The sequence below is a fragment of the Galeopterus variegatus genome, unplaced genomic scaffold (assembly GCF_000696425.1).
Source record: "Galeopterus variegatus unplaced genomic scaffold, G_variegatus-3.0.2 Scaffold17, whole genome shotgun sequence".
NCBI lineage: Eukaryota > Metazoa > Chordata > Mammalia > Dermoptera > Cynocephalidae > Galeopterus > Galeopterus variegatus.
In genome coordinates, this window is record NW_007726128.1 from 127,726 (window position 1) to 137,887 (window position 10,162).

Consider the following 10,162-nt stretch of genomic DNA (forward strand, 5'->3'; position numbering starts at 1 on the left):
CCAGGAGACAAAGGTGGAGATTTCAGGGGTTCCAGGAATAGAGACTGGGGCAGCAGAAGCTGAGATATTGGGGGCCCAGGAGATACATTCTGGGGGTTCAGGGGTCCCAGGGATGGATTCTGAGATAGCAAAGGCCCAGAAAACAGAGATGGGGACTTCAGGGGTCTCAGGGCCAGAGGCTGGAATGGCAGAGGATGAGGTACTGAGGACCCAAAAGACAGAAGCTACAGTTTCAGAAGTTGAGAAGACAAAGGCTAAGACTTTGGGGGTCCAGGAGGCCCTCAAGACCAAACTAGAATTCTAAAAGTGGAAACAAAAATTCAAGAAATGCATGACATTTTGTTTCTTCAACTTACCTATCACCCCCTGGCCCTGCCCAAGAACAGGGGCAATTTAGAGCTTGATCCTCAGACCTCCAACCTTCTTTATGCAATTCATAAGTTGCTTAATGCCACCAATCCTGATCTTGCTCAAAATTGTTGGCTCTGTCTGATAGTAGGACAGCCTGTCCCTTTTGCTTTTCCTGCTTTGTCTTTTAATTATTCTAATGGCCATCAGTGTTCATTAACTTTCCCTTTGCAGGTACAACCTTTACAGTTTTATAATGCTATTTGTTTCATTTCCCCTTCAGTTAATAATAGTTTTGAGGTCAATGTTGGGTTTGCTACATTTGCAAATTGTCAGTTGTTTATCAACATTTCTACTTCCTTGTGTTCCCGTAACAGTTCGGTTTTTGTCTGTGGTAGCAATAAAGCTTATACCCAAATACCCACTAACTGGACAGGGTTATGTGTTTTGGCTCTCCTTCTGCCCGATGTAGATATTATATCTGGGAGCAAGCCCGTCCCTGTCCCTACTTTTGAGCATATAGCTGGAAGATCTAAAAGCTTATTCCTTTACTTTCTGGTTTGGGAATTTCTGCAGCAGTTGCTACTGGAACTGCCAGTCTCACCCATTCTCTATCTCAATACACAAAATTGTCTACCCAGCTGATTTCGGATGTACAAGTGATTTCTCAAACTATACATGATCTTCAAGGTCAATTAGACTCCTTGGCAGAAGTAACATTACAAAACAGAAGAGACTTAGATTTACTAACTACAGAACAGGGAGGTATCTGTTTAGCCCTACAGGAAAAATGCTGCTTCTATGCCAACAAATCCGGGATAGTTTGAGACCGTATCAAACAACTACAAGACGACTTAGAAAAGAGAAGAAAACAACTGGCCTACTCAAAATGATGAAAAAGAATTCTATCAATTTTTTCACAGTGAAATAACTACATAGATAACATGATGACTTAAATTCAATACAAAATGCTGACAAATTCAGTCATACTAATATTTTGCCCAAGCCAGATCCTATTCATTATTGGTATACTCCTGGATGGGCTACACCTATTTGGATAAATAATAACACTGGAGCAACTCCACAAACACCCTACAGGAAAGATGCTGCTTCTACGCCAACAAAACCGGGATAGTTCGAGACTGTATAGAAAACAACTGACAGAAAATCCCCTTTGGACTGGACTTAATGGATTCCTGCCTTATCTCTTACCCTTTTTAGGGCCACTTGTGGGCTTGCTTCTTTTGCTTTCTTTGGGTCCTTTTCTGTTCAACAAACTTATGGCATTCATTAAACAGCAAATTGAGGCTATTCAGGCAAGGCCTATACAGGTCCATTATCAACGCCTTGAGATGCAAGAACTAAGTGGTGCCTATATACCACTACATTCACCTTAACAAATGCTGCCTCTGTGAGCTGAACTGGATAGCCAAAGATGGGTAAGAGGGTAACATCCCCACACCACCTAAGACAGGAGGGCCACCTCCGCTGCAGCCTAATCCTATGATGGGTAATGTGTGAGGGATAGATTGCCCCAACCTAAGACAGGCACAGTTCCCGAGAGGTTCTCTTGGCTTGAAAAAATTAAAAAGGAGGACCTGTCTGGAGCCATAGAGCCCGGCTGCCTGCCTGTCCAGAGCCAAAGAGCCTGCCCAGCTATTGCCTCAAGGCCTCAGAGCCTTGTTTGCTGTTATCTTCTGTCCCTCCCCCTCCTGTGCACTATGGGTGTAGGTAACTTTGCAACTTGCCATAGATAACAGGAATTTTCCATTTACCGGAACAACCCACCCTGTGGTTTTCTCAGTAAACCATCTGCTGCTCACTTCCTTATCTGCTGATTCCCTCCTGCTGGCTATATAAGCTGTGACCTTCTGGCTAATAAACGAGACTTGATCAGAATACTGTCTTGTCTCCATTTCTCACGTATCTTGTCCCATCCAATTCCCACTCCACCCTCCAGGGTCTGCGTTGAATATCCCACGGGTTGGGACAAAAACAGATTCATCATGTACTTTCAACCACCTATAGCTGTGTGTTTGTCCAAAATACTTTCCCAATGTCCCCCTGCCTGAAATGCCATTCCTGTCTTTGTTCACTTAGAAAAGCTTGCTCAACCCTCAAAGCCAAGGGTATCTCCACAACTACATTTCCAGCTGTGCCTGTAGCTTCTCCCAAAAGAAACAAAGATTAAATTTCACCAAGTGGAACAATATCATTCTTTGTTTGGATTCCAACATGAAAACATATTTTGTTTGGCATCTAATGTGAAAATATCTAGATGCTATTTAACCACAGAGGAGTGATATTAAAAAAATACACAATATGTGTATCTACAATCTGAACACCAAAAGAAAAATATATTATCCAGGTTCCCAAAGACAATCAAATTTAATTAATCACAGTTTAGGCAGCCATTGAATTGTGAAAAAAGCAGCACACATGCAGAAAAGATGCCATGTGAAAACGAGCTAATCCTCATCAATTACTTTAATCATTAATATCACCAGCTAGGTGCAAGATATATTATTTCTAATATAATCACACTTTAAAATTCATATAAATGAGTATATTGAGATTCACACAAGTAATTTTCCCAAGTATTTGACAGGTAGCAAGATTGCCATCCAAAATTCAGGTCTGTCTGACTCTTGAGTCCATTCTATTTCCACCCTTCCACATTTTCTCTTAATCGGCTTTGTACTGTGATCATGTCTGAACTTATAGTAATACTCCATGAATATCTATGAGGTATCAGGTACTATCTTTAACTAGATAACTCAAAATACTCTTTTGCTTAAAGAAAAAGGAAGTTAGTGATGTTAATAGACAGGTTATACAGCCAACTCAAGAGGAAGAGAAACAGGGCCTCTTCAAAACACAATTACATCCCATTCATAATACACATCATTAAAATAAATTTCCTCTCCAGCACTAGACTTTCTGGTAGCTTTTCTTATTTTTGATTCAAATCCCTAGAATATATTTTATGTTTGCTTAAATAAAAGTAACATAGCAGAATTATGGAATGATACAAGTTATCACTGAGTTATGAAAAATAATCTCATCTCTTAATTTTCCTGACTGGGTTAACTGGAAGAGGTTTATTATTTGTTGCAGTGTTGGTGATCTTGGTGATGGTGGCTGTTGTGTTTAGGAACTTAAAATTGTGTACATATCTTTAAATATGTGGTGGTCTTATCTTACTCTTGAAAAAAATGTTTATTCCTATTCTGAATGAAACATACAGCAATGCACAAGTTTCTCTCACATAGTAAATACAAAGTACAGAAACTTGATTTAAAAAGTCATAAAATATTACTTCAAAATGAGACTAACTCTGAGATCAGGCATGTCACAATGGAACATTCTTTGCAATCCTACATTCCTATTCAGAATTACCATTGTTTTTAGATACAGATATGGAGACACAGGCACAGACATAAACATAGATATAAATATATAGCATTAAAAAATCAATTGGAACTAGAGAAAAATTTAAAGGTTTAAAGGTTACTAATATGTCAAATTTATTCCCAGGAAGAGCTCTCTTCTTTTAAGTGGCTTCCCAACTGGCAATCAGGAGGAATCAACCCTGCTTACTCAGTCTGTGTTTTGGCAGAAAGGAGAAGGAGACTGAGATATCTATGGGACTAGAGAGATGGCAGTTCCCTGTGTGCAGCCAGCACAGGTCCATGCAGGGAAGGGGACCACTTCCCTCTCTGGACACTTAAAGAAGTTCTGATAGTGGCCATGGCTAATGAGGAAAGTCCCAAACTTCTCTGAGTTGGCAATCTGTTCTCCTGCAATGACTTATCACATTATTATCAAACAAGTAATTTGCAAAATAGCAAGACACTAAGTCTATCCTTGAGGTGTTTTTTAAAAAAATGTCTTGGGAATAATATGAGTTTTTCAATCCTTCATACACATGAAGGCCTGGCCTACCTCTAGTGTGAAGAGAACACACAGGCTTAGTAGGGACAACAATTATAAAAGGCTAGGTTACCCTTCTGTAAGGAACATAGTTTGTAGTAACCAATTTTTTTTACATGCCAAAGAATAATTTATACATTGCTGGCAACAGGACAGAATTAGGATTGATTCTACATGATATACACATTTCCTAAATGTATTATCTTGTGCCCTCTCCCAACCCTTATAAACTGTCACTGTGGAGTTAAAAAACAGGTATTAAGATAAGACAGGAGCAAGGCTGACTCACCAAGAGCAAGTCAGGAAGACTGCAGTGGGAAAAAACTATGCGGTAAAGACATATCAGTGTGTCTTATTCAGTCCAGAGGCAGAAATCAAACTGTGGATTCAATTTGGTTAAGATGTCCTGCCACCTGGAGAAGTGGCCCATTTTTGGAGGGTCAGCAGTCATCAATTTAGGTGCCTATATGTGCAGTCAGAAATTATTGCTGAGCAGAGATCTGAATAATTTTGGCTTACTCAACATAAAAATGGCTAACATCCTGACCTAATAAATGACAAAAATATAATTTGTTATTTTTAAACGAGTGATATATTCAGTGGCAGTTAGAAAAATTAACTAATTTGCAAACTTCTAAAATACATGTTGAAATACAGAGAATAAATACTGAATAATATCACTCAAGAGTTAACTTGGATATATTTTTAAAAGTTTAAAATCAGTTTCATAAACATTACACACAAAGTGGCATGAAGCAAAGTAGAGAGAGAACAGAAGAAAAATGTCCTAAAAGTTAAAAAGAAATTGACAATAGCAGGTTTATGACACACCAATAAATAATCATTCATTTTCCATTTTAAAATTCCCAATAGTTAAATATCATTCACTGGAAGATGCACAATTCCCATATAAATTCCATAGGATAGCCCCTTCCCCAAAAAAGAACAACAAAAACCTCAATTAAGTCCAAAGAATAATTCAAAACACTGATTTTTATATCTTAGAGACCAAAAAACATTGATTGACTTTAGGTCATGTGAAGATATTGCTGATCATATCCCAAATTCACCAGGTTAAATGAAATAATGAAGCACATGTTTTGCTAATTAAGTAATATACACAGAAAAGGAAAGAGAACCCCCCCCCAAAAAAAAAACCCTAAATAGTTAATTATTAAAATCCAAAAAAAAATGTTGCTTATTCTGGTCATCAAGATAAAAATCTCAGCTCATGACAGATATTTATGTTTAGACATAATGAGCACTTGTGTCACGTATCAGAAACTCTAATCTGTTAAAAGACTGACATACTTCAGCTATTCTTCTGTAAACCTTTGTTTGGTTACTGTTTTAATGTTTGTGCTCAAAAACCATAAAAAATTTTTTGTTTGCTTTTGTTATTCTGAGAGACATTTTGTTATTCTAACTCACTAGACAAAAGTCAAACAGGAGACACCAAGAAACTGGATAATTTGTATATCCTACCTGAAGACCTTCAATAGCTAATCGCAGCATGCTTGGTGTAAGTTTAGAGGCTTGCTTGAAGGTGAAGTTACTCCAGTCTATGATCAAAACAAACCCATTCACTTGAAGCTCAGGATCTTCAATCATGGCTTCTAAAGAAAGTAAGATGGCACGCAAAATATCCACCAGTGTGTACCTGTCAGCAGAAAAGTACTGAATTAAATCTGACAACCTCTTTTGTACAAACTATAGAAAGTTGTTTTCGCACACTAAAAACTCTCTTTAAAATACCTCAGGAATCTTAAGAAAATGATTTTGTTTAAAAACCTTCTGTTTAGAAGAGGTTTACTTTACATGCACTCCAGGGACATCATAGAATTTAACATGTATCTGCACAAACAAATGAGAATGCTTTTGAAAATACTACAGTTTTTTTTCATATTTTATAATCATTTAACTTACTTCCAGGCTTTCCAATGATTTTCTAAAATCTCATTTCAACTACCCCCAAAACTAGGCATATACTTTTAAATAGCTCAAAAATACCCTTTTCATATCTTCCTATTTGAAAAACTTGACAGCAAGATTTGAAAGATAATAAATTTAAAAGATATGGTGCATGATACCTATGGATAAAAGTGTCAACAGACTTTAATTACTTCTATTGAGTTTGTATCATAAAGATAAAAGAAAGGAGGAAATGTGGGAGGAATAGAGAGGAAGATACATATAAACAAAGTTATGGAAATTTACCTGTCTATTATAACACAAGCCAAAAGTTGAATCTTTTTTTTACTTCCTTGCACCTTAGCACAGTGCCTGGCACATTCTAGAAACCCCATAAATGCTCTTTCAGTTCCTTTAAAATTGGGCTAGATTAGAGTGCAAAGACACTGGTTATAGATTAACACACTGCCTCAATGAAGGCAACGAAGTAAGAACAAAAGTAAGAAGCCAAATTTGAGAGGCATTTCAAATGTAAACTTGTTAAAATTTGATACTTAACTAGATGTGCAGACTAGGACTGAGGTAAGAATAGAAGAACCTGAGTAAACCATAAAATCTTTAATCAAAATCAACAATGCAAATAGAGGATACTGTTGGAAATGTTAGAAATGTGGAGTTTTAAATAGAAACTGTTATATTTGAAAAACAGGCAGTATACTCAGAAAGATATATCAAGTAAACATCTGAAAAAATTGATCCTAAACTCAGGAGCGCGCTCAAAGCTGAAAATTCTGGAATCAAAAGCTTATAGACCTTAAGTTTAAGGAAGGAAAGGAGGTAAAGCAATCAGAGCAGAGAGAAATATCGGATAACTACACTAAGAAGGCAATCCTTAGAAAATCCCAGCATTTTTAGAGGAATCTTATTTACGAAAGACATTAACAATTTCAATTTTTATATAACCTGCATTTTAAGTTTTTTCTCCAGAAACATACAGGTGGAGACGTTCAGAAAAAACTAGAGAAAGGCATCTGGACCTCAGGGAAGAGGTGGGATGGGGAGGGGGTGGATCAGGAGTAGAAATCATCACCAGATAGTGGAAGAGGTGGGCTCACCAGGAAGAAATATGAGATAGTGTGTACCTATGAGGACGTAGTTCTACTTTTACTTCGAAATGCATTTGGAGATGAATGGAGAAAGACAGTAATTCAGAAAACAAAGAAAAATTCACATTAGAACTTCATTGGGGCTTGCTTTCTTGGGGCTTGCTTTCCTCATCTGTAAATTCAGTAGTTTGGAATAGAATCTCCTTTGGGATTCCAGCATTAACCAAGTTAAGGACACGGTGTCAGAAATCTTCAAACTGGAATCTCTGCCCTGTCCCTCATTAGCTGTGTGGCCATAGATGTGTCATTGATTTATAATTCTGAGGAGCAATTTCCTCATCTGAAAAAAATGAGAGTACCTATAACCATCTCACTATCTCACTGGCAGCAGGAGTTAGGGGTGGAGGGGGGCGGGGTAAGGAGAGTCAAAGAGATGATTCAGGCGAAAGCATTTGCACAGTTCTAGTTATACAGCACGTCTTCAGTAAATGCTGGCTGGAATACATACATAGCATACTTTTGTTGTAATGGTAACCACAGATGAAGTGTACGAGGCAGGGAATCATCAGAACTGAAGAATGTTTTATTTTAAAAGTTAATGATGATCTTTAAGATAGCCTATTATTATTGTAAAAGGCAAGGATCAAGAGGCCTAGGGATATGGCATCCAAAAATAATCCCTGAATATAGAAGATATTTATAGAGCTCCATTATTTATTTATTATTGAATCTGTGAAATGAGTGTGGCTGGACACCTTTGTCTGTCACTTCATGGCAGGCTTACCTCCATTGTAAACATAAGGGCCTGACACAGTGTTATGATCTGAAACCTATAAACCTACACAGACTGGAAAGCTGGAGCAGGAAGGCTATATTTCTGTTTTTATTTTCTGAAATTCATAATAATATCATGGTAAAGAAAATTAATTAGGAAAGTCCAACTTAGAACATTCTCCTCATTAGGAGGTTTATCATTCTTATGTTACCCATAAGAATACCAAATAGCATGAATATCAAAATAGCATTAAATAAAACTTGAATCTGAAATCAGCTCTGGGAAAGGTGAAAAATAAATCATGACTCCAGTAAGGGCTAAAACCAAGAGGCAATTTGTTTTAAGTAACAACACATTGAAGTATGGTTTCCCTAAGCTGCGTCAAAATCAAGAAAAAAATGTATGTGCATATCATTATTCCAAAGGAAATAATATAAGGCAAATCCTAGGATTAGCAATGAAGAAAAGCAGGTTTACAAAGTTTTCAAGAGTAAATCTAACCAATATTTTAAAAATTTCCTATCTTGCCACAAGCAGAGAATTATGATCTTTATATAAATCATACTAATTTATAAGTTTAACAAAAGAAACATGAAAACATCCTTGCTAACTGCATTCAAAGGGCAGGTCAAAACTACTATTGACTTACTCTGGTCTTCTGTTGTCAAACACGTCAAATTATTATCATTAGCAGCTCAGCAGGTTATTCCTAAGCAGAACATTATTACATGGGATCTTGCCAAAGTCTCTCTGTAAAATATCTTCCAAAGAAATGTAGCAGCTATGAATTTTATCTTTCTAGGACTCCTACCCTCATTCTCCTCTTTCACATTATTTTAAGAGTTATAATTTACAAATTAGAGGTCACTACAATGAAGTATTCCACATGTTCATGTTTGGGATTTGCCCCTAAATTGAAGGAGTACCACCACTGCTATTCTTCTCTGGAGTGTTGGAAGAAAGCCATAAATAATAAACTAGCCCATTATTGCAGCTCTTGACTCCTGATTGTGCTTCCCAAAATAGCATTAAGCAAAACTTGAATTTGTGGAAAGAATGATGCGTAACATGTAGTAAGAAGAAATCGTGACACCAATAAGGAACTTTGCTATATAGACCATTGCTCTTGAAAGAAAGCAAAGCTGCTACAATATGTAAAAAATATGCAGAGAAGACTTTGACATCCATAGCTCCTATTCACCAACTGTGCAATCAGAAGCAAAACATCTAATCTCTTTTGAAATTTTTCAGTTGTAAAATCAGTCTGCTCTGCAGAATAGGATATATGTTCATGAATTAATAATTTGGGTCACTTTTATTTAACGTCAAGCCTTTTTAAAATGTAAAACCTATATCTATAATAAATACAAAATAAAAATGGTTATTATCTTAATTATTTTTCTAATCTCAGCCTGCTATTGCACCTTTAAGAAGTTACTGAACCTTGCTAAGCCTCCATTTCCTCTTTTAAAAATGGAGATAATAATATCTGACTCATAGAGCAGAATGTAAAATACTCATCCCAGTGCCTAGCACACAGCAAGTACTTAATAAGAGTTAACTTCTATGATTGCTACAATTATGACTTTTTTCTTTTCTACAATTATATTCTACAATTATATATTCTACACTTTCTTTTTGTACGTTTCAACCATTTATTCTTTTTTTCCTTTTTATTTATTTACTTTTGGCCACAAACAAATTTTAATACATTTAAAAAGACTAAGATCATAGAAAATATGTCCTCTGACCACAATAACAGAAGGAAATTTAGAAAATTCACAAATGTGTGGAAATTAAACAACACTCCTAAATAAACACTGGGTAAAAAGAAAAATCACAGGGAAATTGGAGAGTACTTTGATACAAAAAATCAAAGCACAGCATATCAAAATTTATAGGATGCAGGGCTCATGCCATGCTTAGAGGAAAATTTATACGTGTAAACACCTGTATTAAAAACAAGAAAAATCTTGGGCCGGCCCGGTGGTGCACTGGAGAGTGTGCCACTTGGGAGCGCGGCAGCGCTCCCGCCGAGGGTTCGGATCCCATGTGGAGACCGGTTCCCGCTCACTGGCTGAGCGTGGTG

General features: G+C 36.7%; 1 protein-coding gene across 1 annotated transcript in view; it reads right to left on the reverse strand.

The window, feature by feature from the left end:
* CLVS2 (clavesin 2) overlaps nucleotides 1-10,162 on the reverse strand; it is an 89,522-nt gene that overhangs the window by 66,469 nt on the left and 12,891 nt on the right. Inside the window, exon 3 of the mRNA XM_008566853.1 lies at nucleotides 5,767-5,941. Within this exon, the coding sequence (XP_008565075.1) occupies nucleotides 5,767-5,941 (175 nt within the window). The remainder of the gene's footprint in view (nucleotides 1-5,766; nucleotides 5,942-10,162) is intronic.